Here is an 18,412-nt window from a genome sequence, read left to right as displayed (position 1 = left end):
AATCCCGAGAGACTCCATGGCACTCACGTCCAGTCTGTGTAAACTCACTTCAGAATTTGATCTCAGCAAGTAACGAGGGCAAGTAAGCAACCCAAAGAGAAATTCCTCATTGTTTTGTATTCACAAAACCCAGCAGAGAGAGCGAAGCAGAAACTAATCTTTCAAAAAGTGGAAATCAGCTGATTAGCTCAGAAAATGAAAGACCGGCATTAATAAAATGATACATTTGGATTTTTTCAAGAAACTCTGGATTTTTTTTTCCTTAAATTTGCTTAATTTTGCTTAAATTATATTTATATTCTTGCAAATGTATATGGATTTTTAATGCAACTAATCCTTTTAGAAACAAAGATGAATGTATTTTTATTTCTATCCACTGTGGGCAAAATCCTAGTGGCTGAACTTGAAACCCTAGATTATGGCATTTACATTTAAAAAAAAAAACACCCCCAAAACAAAAGAGAAAGCAAGTTGAAACACAGAGAAGAAAAGCCTACCCAAATGCAAGAAGATCATATACTTTGCAGGGTAAGTCAAACCTTCAAGGGACTTACTTCAGTCTCCAAGTGTACTTTCCTACATACGTCAGATAATCTGATGCATCATTTCCTAGCAGAAAACCTCTAAAACCAGCTGTGAGCAAAAGCAATAAGTACTGGAACATAGATGTAAAGCCTTCTCCTGCTTTTTAACCATCGTTGTCCTAGACACTTGCAATGTGTGGGTCAAGGATGGATGGACTCCCAAATATGACAAAAATATCTGTATGTCTGCTTTGAGTGTTATTTGATAATTATTACAGCTACTTGATACAAAAAAGTTCCCTCCTGACAAGCTGTCACAGCTGCCTTAAATGTTTATCACAGGTATGTGTTTGCAATCCCTCACAGAGGCTTGATTCTATCCTGCTTAGCCATGCATGGACTCTCCAAGGACAGGGACATTTCTTATCAGGTAAATGTGAAATGGATTTTAGTTCTCCAGATACTCCTGCTTTACATCCAAAATGCCTAAATTTCTGAGTATACCTGATACCAGAGTACAAGAGAGACTTGAATATGTGGAGCAGGTCCAACAAAGGATCAAAGATGATTAAGGGATAAGAGCATCTGAAATACAAGGAGAGACTGAGAGCGCTGGTATCATTCAGCCAGGGAAAGAGAAGGCTGAGGAGGGATTTTATCAATGTGTACAAAATATCTAATGGGGTGATTAGGGAAAAAAGATGACAAACTAAGAATTGTATTCAGTGAAAACAGAGGAGGCAGGGTGCAAAACTGAAGTACAGAAAATTCCGTTAAAGGACACAGAAAAACTTTCTCACTGAAAGGACGACTGCATACTGAAATTGAAATGCTGAATCTTTGAATCTCCTTCCTTGGAGATATACAAAACCCAGTGAACCTGTCCATGAGCAATCTGCTCTGGCTAACCTTGCTTTGAGCAATGTGGTTGCACTCAACAACTTGCAGAGGTCCTTTCCAACCTCAGCTATTCTCTGTTTCTGTGACAAGAACCTGCAGAAGGCTAAGAGAAGCAACTGAGCAGTAGACAGGGAAATGGATTTGCACAAGTTTTAACTAGTAAGAAGCAGTAATAGGCTATCTTTTTTCCACAAAATTCTGATAATTTATCCCTTTCTGCCCTCTCCTCCTTTCCCTCATTTATTAATATATTTTACAAACAAAGTCAAAGATCATATTTGTCAATTGAAATTCTCAGACCCGTCATGCAATATCTGTAACTGCTTTCTGTCTGCTCTGTTTAGATTATAAACATTACAAAAAGGCAAGCTCAAAACCCTCCAGAAACTGGGCAGTTGAAATCACTAATCATATTTTTGGGGATATATAAGTGAAAATTAACAGTTTTCTGTGGGAAATTGATATTTGAGAGAAAGAGATTTCTTTTATATGTGTATATATATATAGTAGAAAGGTGAAGCTAAAAAAGAACTTAAACGTGTTTTTAAAAAAATTTTATAATAGACACATAGTGTTAAAAAAATCATTTTTCTTAGTAATTTGTCACAATTTTAAAGATGCTAAAAATTATAAAGAGGAGCAGCTTTTGCAGATTTTTCTCAGTCTGGTAACACTCAGTTCAAACTCCTCCTACACATACACTTGGGTGCTATGCACCACACTGATTTGGGATTTAAACATTTTATCTCTAGAAGAAGATTTATATCAAAGACAATATAAACAGTTCATACAGTATGTATTTTTCTATCAGGGCCTATAAAATACACATTTTTACCTTCAATAGAAAAGGATCAGCTCATTAGGCTCATATTCTGTAAACAGCTTGGAAATGTATACCAAACAAGTCAGTGAAAATTCATACCCAGAAGCAGATGGTGAGAATAGCAAAGCTAAGCAAAGAGAGGCTTAATTGCAAATTTCTACCCAACTAAGCAAAACGGTGGTATTCTACATTCACAGGCATTTTGTTCAGAAAGGGAGGCATCACCATGCAGGTTGAGGCAGGGGACAGCCCTTGTGTGTCATCCATCAGGCCAATGACTACTTGGAGAATTGCCACCAATTAAGCAGCATTCGTGTACAGCTGGCATCGCCTTCTCAGTGCTGCACGCTACGTAAAATTTTATTGCTTGCTCTCTTGCCAAAAGCAACACATCTAATGTTTTTTCTGTTGAATTAAAAATCAACAAGAGATTTAAAGTTGGCCTGCTAAAAGAAGACAAGTAATTGAATTTACTCTGGTACAGTTCTCATTTAGAATGAGCCAAATTAACACTGACTAGACAAGGTGTGTGAGAAATAAAATCCCACTGTTACAAAGTTTCAATTTATTCCTACTTCTCAGCCTCATGATATTAAAAAACAGAGAAACATGCCTTTTGTCACCAAAAAGGAATACTGATGACAGAAAAATGCATTTAATCCCCAAAAACACTGGTACAGTGACTGTAATGATTGTTATTACAGACTTTCCCTGGGCATGAGCATGTATTTCATGTTGCAATAAGATTTCTCTGCTTTAAATGACAAACTCATTGATGTAATTCGCCATTTAATGTGAATAAATTAGATATCTGTAGAAAGTGAGTAGAACTCTAAGACTTGGTATCATGTATGTCCAGAACCCAGTATTCACTATTTTAATTAAATTTCAACATAAAAGAGAAGAAAAAAATTCAAATAGTCAGAAGTTGGAAAAATCTCAAAGACAGACAAGGTGCAATTTCATGAAAAGGATTCCACATTTTTAAATTCAGCATTGAAACATAAAACTCTCCCGTGGAAGGAAAGCAGTAACATCAGCTTCGAGGACAGCTCATTCAGGATACTCTAAAATTTACTTCCTACCCTTTTAAAGTCATATAAAGTAAATTTCTTGCAGGATCTGATTTTATCTTCTATAACAGGTCAATATAGGCTTTGGGGAAAAGATTTCTTTAAGAGCCTCAACAATAACACGCAACATGACGGACAATACGCATTTGCTGCAGGCTTTCAATAGAAAAGTCATCATTTGAGCAGGAGCAGAGGAAAAAAAAAACCCCCAGAGAGATACAAAAGTTACTGAGAACTGCTGTTCGTTACCTTCTGGGTGCTCCATCCTCGTGTGGTTGAATAATGACCACTTTTACTGTCACCGATGTGCGCAGGAGGTCGATCATTTGTTCGTGGGTCAGAGTCGCCACAGCAACTTTACAGATCTCGACCAGGCGGCTCCCCTGCCGCAGGCCTGCTTTCCATGCAAATCCAAAGGGCTCCACGTCTGCCACTATCCCTTCAAAGTTCACGTGGAATCCCAGCTGGCCCAGCCCATTTCTCCGCAGGGTCATTTCCGTGGTTTCGCATCCTCTGGTCACTATCTGAGGAAGCACCGGATTGTTACGCCATTGTCAGGGCAAGCAAACATTATAAAGTCGTGTACGGCTTGATATTGCCTATCTTTAATATACTAACATGAAATTATCTTAACACTGTGTTTGAATGAAGGTTTCTGCATAAAACAGAATGAATGACGCATTTCACGATGCTAAAAATCTTCCATTTCCAAGGCAGGAAGCCTGATCCATGTCAAGTTCTTCCCCCTTGCCCAATGTTAACACAATGCCATTTATATCCTACCGGAAACTTTACTGCTGGTTTACTTTCAAAACACAAAGAAAGAAAAATGCTGCCCCGTCAATTACTTCATTCTTTTTTGGCTGACTGCAAGTGTGCAGGCATTTTTTATTCAGCATTAAACAGTATTAAACCCCAGATATAACATGAGCCAAATTGAGTGAAGTGCCTCAGTTCTAGCAGCCTGTTTTCCTTGAGAAAATAGCAATGAAGAAAATATTAATTTATTTTACTTCATAGGCAGATTCCTAACTACCACCGTCTCCAAATGAGGATATCACTAAAATGGGATCAGTTTCCAAGTCACTGGGAAACTTAGAAACAAAAAAATTACTTTCCTCATATTCAGTGAAAAGTAACTGTCATTATACACAGGAGCCAAAGTCCTTCAAATTCAGATTTTGCTCAGCAGGCTCATTTCTATATGCTGTGAAACAAGTTCTCAACAGTTTTGCCATATAAATCATAATCACACAACAGCCTGTAAGCTGGAATACTGCACCACACTCAGAACACAAAATTCTAGCCTGCATTACAAGGAAGTTTGAGAGTTACCCCAGCCTTGCCTTTTGTCAGTGTCACAAAACCAGTATGCATTTAGCTTTGTTATCTCAATTAGAACAAAAACTTTACCACTATGAAACACTATCAAAGATTCCCCATAAACACTCCACCAAGGCAAATACCTGCCTTTTAGGGATGCATATGTTACAATACAGATCAAGGCTACATTATGAGCAGTTCCACAAAGGTGTTCATGCTGTTTATGGCTGGGTTTAGTGTGCATCACTAAAACAGACAGGAGGCCAGTGTTTACTATCAGCTGTGCAGGATAGATCTCCGCAAAGGTTGTTTTATGGCCTGAGTTTAATTCAGGAGGCTATTTTGGAAAAGTCACACTTGCTCTGCATTGCCTGCATGAGCTAGAATCCAGGCAGGCCAGCTTACTAGTTTGTTGTGCGCTGGCCACAGCAGAATGGCCCAACCTGAACCAGGGTGCATGAGAAGGGAGTGGGACTGTACAGCTCATGAGATTTGGTACCTTAGTAAGTTTTAAAGCACTATTTTCTTTATGGAATATTTCTACATGGATATCAGCAGAAAAAATTAGAACTAACACACATGAGAACAAAGTACCACAAACCCATGAGTTATTTTAACTTTGCTTATCTGGTGTATGCTCATACTTTTAACCTGTGAGGTAAATAAATACAATTAGCCCTCATTCATTAAGGGATAATCTTCTGGGAACTGTAAAATATTGGAGATATTGCAAGGATCAGATATTCTGAGAATTATTGCTTGGAAATTTTGATTCATAATCTTTCCAGTTACTTCTGAAGATGTAGGTTTCAAAGTTAAAATGTGAAAGTCATTCTTGAGATGTCGAAAATGCACTCAGGAGGCTTTGTTTACAAAGTCAGGTTCTGAGTTTTCATAACAAAAACAAAACAGTTATTTCCTTTGTCATTTTTCAATTCTGGGGTTTTGGTGTAGTTTAGAAATTTTCCTTCTAAAATAGAACTTTCTATTGTGCTTATAACTCTGCATGTAGTATTAGAACTACATAGCATACTGGAAACTTTACCATACTGTTAACCTAACTCTCTTACAATTAAATTTCAGTAAGAAAAAAACTTCCATAATTTGTGAACTAGAATGAAAAGTGAAAATGAATTTTTTAGCTCTTCATCAGCTACATTTCCATCACAAGTTTTGAAAATACACATTTAGTCATGCAGTGAAAAGAAGAACATGCTATTACAGTCAGGAGCCCAGCTGAGGGATGGAGTTTTATCCTTATTAAGATACATAATATTCTTTTTGGGGGCTGACACTTCTCTATCATTATGCCACAATTATAGACTACTGCAAAATGAATGCACTAGCCAAAGTATATGGATTTCTCCAAATCAGAGCACTCAAAATTTCTTCTTCAAGTTAGTTAAATATTCAAAAGTTAAAAGGTAAGATAAAGGTTCCTGCCAAAGACTCATCTATTCCCAATGGGAAGCATTCCAGGAGAACTAGTCCTCCCCAAGTGTATATTCCCTAAGAGGTAACACTGCATATTACATAGTAATGTCACATTAAACATAGTGCTGCTCCACTTCAAAACACAGCATTCTACTGACTCGCTTGCAGCTTCACCATCTTGCAGCCACAAATGAAATAAGAGCTGGCTTCCCTGAAAGCACTTAAAACAGATAAAGTTAAAAGACAGAGATCTGTAAGTGCCATGAAGAAGATTAAGAAGGTTTTCTTATTTATACAGGATGCTAAGGAAATTTTGTCAACTCAGATTCTTATCTAAAATTCCATTCAGTGTTTCCATTTAATCTTTTATCACCCTGCCATTCTCTGTTACCCTCAAAACCCCTGCTTTTCCTGCCTCCCAACACAACCCTCCAAGTCAGTCTATAGCTTGCTGCTCTTTCTACACTAACTAGATACTCTCCCCCACAAATACAAATTTGTCTAGACTGACAAGTCACAGCTCTTTTTTCAGTCCTAGACTGTTTCAGTTCAAGCTAAAATCATGGTCTCAGCCAGCTTTTTACACCTTTTCTTAATCTGGGTATTCAGACAGGAATACCTTTTTACCTGCATGATTTAAATCCAGGCAATAAAGTCTAGTTATTTCTTTGACAATCTCATTTAGCAATTGCAATGCTCCACTCACTAATTCTAAGAAATGCTTTAACTCATGACTGAAAAGGGTTAATCATCTGGTCATTGAAGACTGATATTACATCACAATTTGAGCTTTCATGTTTAGCATCTGCTGGCACATATGGCTGTTAACCTCAGCTGTGTTCTGAATCATTTGAAAGGTTTTTAAAGTTTGCATATGAAGTGTGGCATCAGAGTTTTAAGTACTTTTCAGTGGTTCTAATGGTTCTACACCAAATGTATTTAAGGACTGTAGAAAGCATTCAATGTGATAAAACAACCAGGAAATAACATCAATAGGCAGCTTTCAAAAGAGAGGAAGATGCAGATGAAAATGAGAAAAAGATGAGGTAAGAAACACGGACAAAAAATGTTTTAAAACAAGCAATGATAGTTACCTATTTTAATTAGTATGAAAATTGTATAGGTAGTGGGGAAAGAAAAGGCAGACAGAATTCATTGGAACAGATACTTGAAGTTAATATTCAGGTAAAATTAGTAATAGCTGCTGCTAAATTTGAGGCTTAAAACCAAATTGTCATTATTTAATTTCATACCTGGCCATAACAAAGAGGAAGTAGTAAAGCAAACATAGACAAACATTTCATTTTGTGATTTTAATTACCAAATCTTAAAGATCTGTCTTCAGGAACATGGGTTATTTCCAGGTTTTGCAAAACCGAGTAAGTGAAAAAAAGCAAAAAAATTGTCACTGATGACAGCATAAGTTTTCACTGGAACTTTAAATCTTGTTTTTCATTTGTGTTAAGAAACTTCTATTGCTCAGTTAACAAGACCTAATGGGAGCACTATTTTCTAGAAGGGAAATACCTGTCTAAGAAAAGTGAAACTGAAGACCTCAGTTGAAAAGGATAATATAATAGTTGCAAGAAGAATTTAAAGACATTCAACTCTTGAAATAGCAATTGTACTTTGGAAGAAAGTTGTTATTTAGAGAATAATATTAAGCAATGCTAAATGAGACTGTAGTAGTAGAGAGGCCCTAAATCATCAGCTGCAATCCGACTATTCCAGTGTGAAAACTGTAAGCAGACTGAATTCTTTTCAGTGCAGAGCCTTCCAACAGAAGAAACCCCTAAGACCATCAAAATCATTTAAATTAAGATCAAAGATTGAAGTGCAACAGCACATTTACCTTGGAGTTACTGTCATTTCGTTTGGACTGACTAAAATAGCTACAGTACAGTAGTACTGACACGGTCATCAAGTGTCTGAAAAACTTTATCTTCTGTCAGCTGTTAAAAGTGGCATTAGTTGGTGTAGTTTTCTTTACTTCCTGCACTTTCTCGGTACAGAGGAACAAATCAGCAGAACCACTTACATAAAATTTTATGCTAATATTCTTATAGGTTATTACAAAAAGTATATTTTACGTACTAAGATTTTAGATATTTTTTTAATTAATCATACTTCTACCTACAAGGGTGTGATTTGAGAACAGGCTACAGTAAGAGGTGACAAAAGCTTTTCAGTCCTGATTTCAACACTGGAACCATCCATGGCCTTGGGCAAGTTATCAGATTAATGGTATCTGAAACCTTACCCATGAAAAACAGGTTGATAACATTTATCTCACATGCTGTTGTGAAGATTACTATTTCTAATGCTCTCTGAAGACCAAAACCACTCCTGAACTATAAACACAGAACATTTTTAATTATATCTCACAGGAGATGTAGACAAGTAACTGTTCATTAAAAAAGTGGAATTCCAGTTTAGAAACTGTACTTACTTCAAGTCTCTGAACAATTTCTCTGATGTCTTCAGTACAGTTATCTGCTGCAGACAGAAGAATACATTCTCCTCTTTCATAAAATATTTTGATGCTCATTAATCCAGATGTCCATCCAATAACATCTCTGCAGGAGCAGTTAAACACAACATTTTTTGATTCCTTTTCAATCAACATGATAAACTCATTGGAGATTCCGAGGAGACATTCAATGTCAGCAGACTGGCCAAAATCTCGGGCAACCACATTCCACATAATCGCTCCAACACTGAATAGATGTGCATCTTTCCTTGGTTTCACTTTCTCCTTCTTTTTTGCCCCTAAAGTAATAAAGCTGAACTTGGCTGAAGTATCCACTGTAGCTGTGGTAACAAAGTTTTCTGCCAGATCTTTCAAGTATTCTTGACGTGTCCTTGTGGCCATGGCTCGAAATTTTTCCGACTTATGTGCTGCATTTTCAGCATTAATAACTTTGGCTAAAAGGAAGTCCCTAAAGACTGCAGACTTGGGGAAAGTTACTCCTTTGGGAATGGGTGGACCAAATGAGGGAACATCTTTTGATCGTGAAACACCAACACTGGAAATAGAAAACAAAAAAAAAACAACCAACAAAATGATTCATTTCCTAAAAAAAACCCAGATGATAAGCAGAACTGTGATCTCTGCAATCCATTTACACAATTAAGTACAGCTTTGACATGCCAATTTGCAGAAATTTCAGTCACATCAAAGAAAACAGATTGTCTGTTTTAGAATGGCTTTTTTCTTTTAAATATTTAAAGGACATTATGGAGGTATCTTGCTAAAATAAAAAATATTCAAGATAACTTCTTAGAGTGTCAACGTCTCCTTTCCTGAATGTAATACATATCAAAATGAATTGGCAGAAATAAATGAGAGAAGTATTTTTAAAAATTATTTTTATGTAAATAAATCATTTCAGCTGTCACTCAGTTGCAGCATCTTAAAACTAAGCAATGTAAAAACAGAAACAGAAAATCATTTTTATCCTCAGATCTTCTTCTCCAATGAAGTGTGAATTCAATGAAAAAGCATTGGTGTCAAATGTGACTATAATGGAGCATTCTCCACCTGTTTAAGATGCCTACTCTGTGCTCATAAAATTGGAAAACACAATTCTTGATGTAGACAGTTCACATCCAAATGTAAGAAAAATAGGAATATTTCCTAATTGATACAATTATACCTCTAATTGATTGACACAAACATAATATATTTCAACTGAAAAATAATTTCAAAATACTGCACACAGTAGGTACAATTGCTATTTGCTTGACTGAAATTTGGGAAGACAGATAGAGTTTAATAGTAAGAAAAATATAACTTAGGAAATGTCATATATTAATCAACATAAAATAGTTACTGAAATGAAATCAAGTCCTAAAAGATCATTTAAGTTCTAGTAGACTGCTAAAAGACAGTAATATGACCCACCCTCATGATGTATTTTAATTTTATTTATAAATATACCTCTGTAATTATACTTCATGCCTTTAACACTACTTGTACAATTACCAATCAATTCACAAATGTGAATTGATTGCCTTGCTAAAATTGGTTACCTTGCTAAAATTCACGACGCAGTGACTTAAATGTGAAAGTTAAAATAATCTGAAATTTATGATTTTTTTCCATTCTCCAAAAGTCTTTGTTTATGTGCTTAAAGGTTATGACTCATCATATTGCCATACTCAGGGATTCATACAGGTTAAAAGACCTTCTGAAATACTTTAAAAAAAGGAAACATGCAATACAAATTCTAAATTAATTTCTATTGGTGTGTCTGCAAATCTTATTTTCACTAACTTGTTATATCTCCATTCTGTGGCCATAAATCAGCAACATGGAGTTCTGCACACACCCCTTTGAGTCTACAAACTGGGCTCCATAACTCTAGATGTGTGCAAGGGAGACACTGGGGTTTCAAATTCACAGGAGGTACAGCAGAATTGATAAAATTGAGCACATAATATCTATAAGAAATACAAAACATCTAGAAAACACAGTTGCATTGTAGTCTTAGTTACAAACTTATATAGTTATAAGGCTCTACTCACCTATAACACACATTTTCAGTGCATGGATTATGCACTTTAACAATGACAAATACATGTTGAAAGTGGGAACGAATATTTTTTGGAGTAAAAGGAAGTGCTCCTGGCTCTTGGAAGACAATGGTAACTATGTCATTTCCTATATGCCTTTTCCTTAGCAGCTAGACAAGAAACATGCATTGAAAAATTAGTTATTAAAAATAAATAAATAAAATCATAAATTCATCATCTTAGGGGGGAAAAATGAGCAAGCCAAACCAGTACAAATAAAGCACAATTTTTCAGAAATAGCTTTTTTTTGCATCATGGAGAACAACATGTAAAGGATCTCAGAACTGCAAAAATAAAGGGAAAGGAAATTTGGCTAAGTTCACAAAAATACTAGTGAATTTTCTCACATCCTCACATTAGTTCTCCATAGTTTCTGCTCATTTATATTTTATTCTATGAGAAAAAATGTGTTTCTCTTATTCTTACTAATGCATCATTTCAGTAATAAAAAAGTGTTGCATCACTTGACATTTCTCACTATCCAGAAGACAGTACATCCATTCCTTCTTTACGGTGTAATATTTGTCTCTACATTAAAAATACAATATTGCAATATTGCTTCTATATCTCAATAAAACTTTCTTTTCCATGTCACAATGCCATTAAATATTGTCCTTAATATTATGATCTTAATTTTGAAAAAAAAAAATTATCATGAACTTCCACCACAAATGTTAACAACTGCATACTTTAGGAACCAAGACTCACGTAGAAACAACAGCTATTAGGAACTCTTTAATTTAAAACTTGTTCTTGTAATCAGTAGCTTTTATCATCAAAATATATTTAAGGACTAATTTAAAGTACTAAATCATTGTTAGGCTAAAATTTAGTAAAAATTACAAAACATATCCAGCAATAAGAGACTACTTTCTCCCCCCAGAAAACAACAAAGTGACACAGTAAAATGATGCTCACTTTCTTCATGGAAGAATATTCTAACTTTCAAATTTTGTATATTAACAGACAAAAAAGCAGTCTACTAGCTGCTACATTTAAAATATTTACCCAAAGTCTGCCAAAGATCTTGCATTGTCAACTAATAGCATAAAGACACTTACATGTGTAGCTTAGCTCATGTGTAACCAAAAAGGATTTAAGAATAAATTTACTTGGAAACTTAATGACAGAGCAAGTAAAAATTTCTCTATGAAGGTGATTTCATGGAAAAGAATCTTTCTAATGAGAGTATTTTGTTGCATTTTTCCAGTTCCACTAAAAGTTAATATTTCAGCTACCAACAACAAAAAGCAAAGTTGCATATGCTGAAGCCTATAATCCGTAAGTCTGTTTCATTATAACCCTTAAAATAACAGAAAGGATGATATTCTGAAGGTAGTCAGAAGGGCCAAAGTCACAATTTTAAATCACTAAGTACATGTATATTATTTTAAACATAATCAAAATCCCAAATGCAGGTTCAAAATCCCAAATACAGATAAAGAAATTACTCCTTATGAAACTCGAAAACAGATACAGGAACAGAAAACAGTATTTGGTAAGTTGTGTGGCTCAGTCAAGTTCTCAGGTTTTTAAGACTAAAATGGAAATAACTGGTTATTTGAGACATTTAAGATGCACAGACTGTTGCATACAGAAGTACACTTCGAGGAACTGATCACAGAACTAAGTGTGTCAGATATACTTTAATTTGTTCATCTAGTGAGCCACACAATTAGATCATAGTAGGGCAGCACAAGTTAATGTTTAGAAGTTATTACTACCACACAGGTTGGAATTTACAACTCAGTTAAATTTGTAAGCAACCTTCCAATTATGAGGTACAAAGTGGTTCATTTCTGCCCTTGTTGCACCACTAAGTGCCCAATTACTTGTTCTTGCTACAGCGGTTCATGCCTATACATTTCCATTGAGTAAATTATAAAAATGAAAATGCAATCCTCTTTAAAGGTATATTTATTTTTCAAGATAATCACTGCTTTCAAGAATATTTTCTGCTTTTGTAGACCCCTTTAGGAGGTTCTGCTTGCCATCATACATAGCATAAGCAAGAACAGCATTAACTTTATTGAAGGTAAGTTTTAGAAACGTTTGAAATTTTACTAGCTAAGACTTTTTAAAAGTATGACAGTTCCCATATCCTACCCATAGGATATTTTTCAAGAGTATAAACCTCTACAAGACACAAATAAAGAAATAGGAAGATAGGTCATTATTTTTAAGAACCTTACCAAGACTGTAGCGATCTTAGTGACTTCTTCAGTTTAAAATAAAACCAGTGTAACACTTATAAATAGTTGTCATGCATAAGTGGTCAGTCAACTTCAGCACAATGCAAAAGGCAAAGCACAGTTGTGGCTGTGCACAGAGGATCATAATGCAAAGAACTTCTAAAGTGAGGAGAATTAAACTGGGGTGATCTGGAACATGGAAAGAAGTGCTCTGGATAGGATAAAGGAACAGGAAAAGAATAAAGTATTGAATGGAGAAGAAGGAGGGAACACATACCTCTCTGGGAAATGGGAGATAAGGACAGCATACTGAAAATGAAAAAGGAATTGAAGGAAACCGGAACTCAGCAAAATGACCTATAAAAAACCCTTTTCTAGTTTCCATTCCATAGCCTAGATTTTTCTCCCAACTTTTGCTTCCTACTTTGTTTGGGTGGTCTTTTCAGGTTCTCAGTTTCCCCTTCCTCTCCCATTTTGAGGTCTGCTCAAGTTTGGGGGTTTTTGGATGCTGTAAAATTATTTTTTTTTAATCTGCCTTTCTAACATACTCTAAAGAATCTCTTGCCAGTGTTGAGCATTGATGTTGACAGGAGCTCTCAACTGGGTGCAGAGATTACAGAGAATTATTTGCAGAAAGGAGGCATCATTGTCATGTTAGAATTTGAAAAAAAAACAAATCGAGTATGATAGGCAAGCAAAAAGAAACCAGTGAAGTGTTATGTAAGAATACAAGACACACAAAGGGGACTCCAGTCAGGAAAATATGTTAGAAAAGCAGAATACATTAGATTGAAATTATTTGCACTAAATGATAGTTATTATACTTATTCTCAGATTTTAGTGACTCAATTCTTATATTTCAGATATGCATCTCTGAAGGAAAAAACTGTCCTAAAACTTAGCATATTAACAGCTTGGGCTCAGCCTTAAAAATCTACCTGCTTCAATAGGATTAATTGCTTTGTTAAACTGCAAAACAACAAGGAATTCTTGTTGAAATAGCAGTGAAATATGCTCTTCAATTAAATTATGAAGTGTTAAGAGTCAAATAAGAAAATTTTCAAACTTATTTTAGTACATTTCTAAAATAAGTGGTTTCAAAAGTTTTATTTTCAATTTGGTTTCTCAGCCAGTACCAAAACCAGAAATGAATGGTAAAAGCTGTTTCAACAGCTCTGATCAACCGGATTTGGTATAATCACAGGTCTTGTTACCAAACTTTTAACAGTAGTTAAATGCAAAAAGCTTATTTCATTATTGCATATCTGTTTCATTTTCAAGTTTTCATAAAATCAGGTGAAAACTGATTATTTGAACAGATTTGGATTGATCAGGTCTGACCACATGAACACAAGCAGACTGTAAATGTGCGAGTGGGAAACTTGCAAGGGAATGATTTGGAAAGGGACATTGCAAAGGTAAAGTTTAAAGGGGAAAGCCTTGAACTGCTCTGGAGAAAAGGCCAGTAAAGGAAAAGGAACTGGCCATGCCAGGGCTGGTTGTCTTCTCCATCCTAGGGAAGGAGCAGCTGACTTGAAAATTCCCAGCCTATGTTGCAGCCAAAATAAAAATTACCTTGCTCTTTGGATCTCCTGCTGATTCTAAAACTAGAGGGATGTCCTGATCAGGGACCAAGCAGGGCGTAGTTATATCCTGGAAGAAGCAACAAACAGTTCTGGTGCAGCCTATTTTTGGCTCACAGGTATTTGGAGCACAAGCAATGCTCAGTGCTTGCTCACTGAAGGTCACCGTCGTGGATTAGGAGTGACTGAATACCTTGCCCAGTCATTCTCAAACAAGGGACATGGGGAAAGGATGCAACAACCTCAGCCAGTACATACATAATATGCCAGTAGAAAATAACTATTGAATGGGGGGCTTAGCTCCTGACATAACCTAACAGGAAATTTACCGTGGTCTCTAACTTCCCCTTACTTGGGTATGCAGTGAGCCAAACCCTGAAGAGACTTCATTATGTATTTTGGAACTAAACAGTAAGAGAAAAAAAAATAAACAGTTATTATAAATCTGTTTTGCACATTAAGGCTGGCTAAATGCTAGTAATTTGGGTGCACTTGTCACATTTCATTAAGACAGTGTACATGCTGTGCAAACACTGATAGATCTCATCACCTGAAAAATAATGTGGTGGGTCTTCAGATATGCATACTGCTTGAACTTGGAAAACTGCCACATTATTTTGATCCCAAGAAAACCATGAATAACAATACAGTGCTTCTGCTAAATATTGAACCTTTTAAAGGGACAATGATGAGAGCTTACTAAAACACTGTGGAAAGGAGAGCTTGTTGCTAGGGAAAACCATGGAGTTAAAACGGAAAGATTTTTCTGTACACAAAAATTGAAAGATTTTTCTGTACACCTGACTATAAAGATTAAAGACATATAAGGAAATTATAAGAATGAAAGGAAGGCACAGGAAGAAATGAAAGGACAGTAACGGGGTGGCTGAGCAACACAGCAGTGAAGCTGACAGACAAACAGCAAAAAACTATGAAAATAAGTGGATCATGGCAAGATGATTATCCTGTTCTCACAAACAAGGAAAATTCACAAAAGACAACAAAAGTACTAAACTCCAAGTAAGGCTGTATTTACTGTCAGTGCCTGTATTTGCTATGAAAATATTAATTTTATTCTTTTAAAGCAAGCTCATTCAGTGTACTATATCGTCTTAGTAGGGTCCAGTTTTTCCTATTTACATGCATTTCCAGTCAAAGATTGTTAGACTGATTACAGACAGAACAACTCCTAGTGCATTTACTAGATTAATCCTGTTTTGTAATAAGATGCAACTGAAAGTTTAGAGAAGCAGAACAATCTGAAATCAGTGATGAAGATCCAATCCCTTGATTACTAGCTAGGTCACAGTTGGGTGTCTGAAGAACATTCTGTCTCCTGAATGCAACACATTTTAGGAAGTGAGTCATCTAAACTTTGTGTTATTCATATGGTGAAAAGTTTGTCTTTTGATTCCTAATTTAGTTTCTTTAAACCACATCTAAATACTAAATGTAATGTCTTAACTGTTCACTTGAACAGTTCAACTTGACAGTTGTAATGTCTTAACTGTTCACTTGAAACAGCTTTTCAAACTGTTCAGAGCTTTTTGCACTGATTATTTAAAACACATAACATGATATACTTTCTTCCATTGTTATTTTTATTTATCCCTTCTGAAGAATTTGAGTACTTTTATCCTTTTTTTTGCTGCCTTGACACATCTCTTTCTGCTCACACAAGACCTATTGATAACACATGAAAGATATAACTCCCATATGGTTCAACAATCATTCAGTAAGCATCTTTTGTGAGCTGTTCAAAACCAAAGTGAGATAGCATCCTTATTTCATGACAACCTTCCACAATGGCTGAGATGATTGTAACTTGCATGGCAAGGCGAGAATATTCCAAAACTAACTACATAAATCAACACTTACTTCTGCATACCTGGAAGAACACAGAGTAGTAGCACAGAAAGTTACAAACTACCATCAGTCTGATCTATGAGCAATTCTAGTGCTTTTCTTACAGGCATTAATACTGATATATTATACCAAATGTGCTTGTACATTTTAATTAAGTCACAAGAAATATCTTAGACAGGCAAGACAGAGTAACCTTACTGGTGCACCGCACACTTTGGATGCTGTGCTGGTTTTTAGCCATCCTTAATGCTTTGAAGGCATTCTGAATTATTATATAAGCAAAGGGAATTCTCTAGAAATAACACAAATACACTGCAATTTTCTGTTTTTACAGATACTTTGAAGGCTACAGTTTAAAACTATTACTAAGCTCACACAGTAATAAACATTTCAAGATATGTAATACAAGGATTAAGTGGAATAGTTTTAAAAATCTTATTACATGCATATTTTAACCATAAGACTATTTTCAAGATTCATTCCATTCAATGTTTAAAACATAGATAAGATGTGATTGCAGTCCAAACTGAAAATAACATATTCACCAGAGGCAATATTGCCTTTTAATAATATAATGAAATAAGGTACATGGGATAAGTTCCTCAATTATATAGAATAAAAATCTTACAAGATTTCTAACATCTTACAATATTTCAAGAGAATAAAGAATTGAGTCATACTTCTTTTAAAACAATTCCATTTTCAACCAGCACTATTAAACAACCCCAACACTCAATGTCAAACATTTATAATGTAAAATACAATGAAAAGCTAAAGAGACATACCTGTTGCCTGTTACTGGGCATGTACGGAAGCATTGTTGATACATGAAACATTAATTCATAATCTTTATAGGTAGTATAGAGGGAATGAGTTCCTGTTGAATCAGCTGAAAATTAATTTAATCGCAAGAAGGTCAGTAAATTAGAATATTCATACAACTTTTTAGGACACCACTCTGCATGCTGTGATTTAAATCTATTTAAATAACTTCTGTATTTTTTATAATTGAACAAAACCAGTTTCCATCAGCTAAAAATCTAGTCTTTATTTCTGTATTATGACATAGAGGGGTCCTGCAGAAAAAAAACCCAAAGAGTTTGCTGTCTCTGAGACCTAAATAAACTAATTTTAAATATATTGGCATATCATGATAAAAACAAAACACTACACTACTTCAGTGTAGTTTTCAATAACTTATAAAACTATGTATAACTTTCTATAACTTAATAAACATATGTTTGTTCTTTAAACATTAATAAGGACAATTGACCAAACCCATACTTTACCAAAAGTGAACTGGCTATTTCAAACCTAACATTAAGACATATGTTGCAGATCAGGCATTTTTAAAACATAAAACATGTGCATAATACATATATTTGAAAATTATTTAAATGAATTTAATATATTATATGACTTAACACTTTATTTTATTTAGAAAGTTTATTAAAGTTAGCATTTTGTGATGTTTACAGTAAATGAGTTTTATAATGTAGCCAAAAGTTAATCCTTTTTATTCCTATTCTTCAATTTGTACAGACTTTTTAAGTAAGTACAATGAACTTTAAAAAAGTTTAAGGTTTAACTCTATTGAACACCCTATTGAGTGAAGACAACTGCCAATTTTTCTCGTCTTTTTCCACGTTCACTTATTTTTTAACATAATTTTATGTTATCTATAGCAATAAATATTCTCCAGTACACTCTTTAACACGCCGCCTAAGGGTTTGGAGATTTGATTGGTTTTGAAGAGTGTAACTATATTCCAAAAGTAAATCAATTGGCCATGTTAGTTCTTCATTTAAAAGTATATAAAAGTATATAAACATACACTTCTTTATCTGCAGCCCTAAACCTAAAAATATTTGTGTGTTTACAAATAGGAGTGCATTCATATGTGAGTGTGCTGGGTGTATCAGTTCTGTCTGTAAGATAATTAACTTCATTTATTAAACACAGATTCAGTTGCATAAGAAATAGAAAGCATAATTTCAGCTGAAGTTTGTCAGCTAAACATTGCTAAAAGTAGGAAACCTTATTGCACCCTTCTATTTCAAAATCTTAGCTGAAAATCTAATTCAATTATAACCTTTCAGTGGCATTTTAGAGAGACAGT

At 34.8% G+C, this 18,412-nt stretch overlaps 1 protein-coding gene across 5 annotated transcripts in view; it reads right to left on the bottom strand.

Moving 5' to 3' along the window:
• Positions 1-18,412, bottom strand: part of SIPA1L2 (signal induced proliferation associated 1 like 2) — a 126,512-nt gene that overhangs the window by 37,929 nt on the left and 70,171 nt on the right. For all 5 annotated transcript variants that reach the window (XM_084202059.1, XM_084202061.1, XM_084202057.1 and 2 more), the window contains 4 exons: positions 17,079-17,182; positions 10,605-10,762; positions 8,527-9,103; positions 3,570-3,844 (listed from right to left, as the gene is read on the bottom strand). In XM_084202059.1, the coding sequence (XP_084058185.1) occupies positions 3,570-3,844; positions 8,527-9,103; positions 10,605-10,762; positions 17,079-17,182 (1,114 nt within the window). The remainder of the gene's footprint in view (positions 1-3,569; positions 3,845-8,526; positions 9,104-10,604; positions 10,763-17,078; positions 17,183-18,412) is intronic.

The sequence above is a fragment of the Fringilla coelebs genome, assembly GCF_963513975.1.
Source record: "Fringilla coelebs genome assembly, chromosome: 3".
NCBI classification, from domain to species: Eukaryota; Metazoa; Chordata; class Aves; order Passeriformes; family Fringillidae; genus Fringilla; species Fringilla coelebs.
The sequence above is the reverse complement of the archived record's forward strand: the minus strand, read 5'-3'. Positions and strand labels throughout refer to the sequence as shown.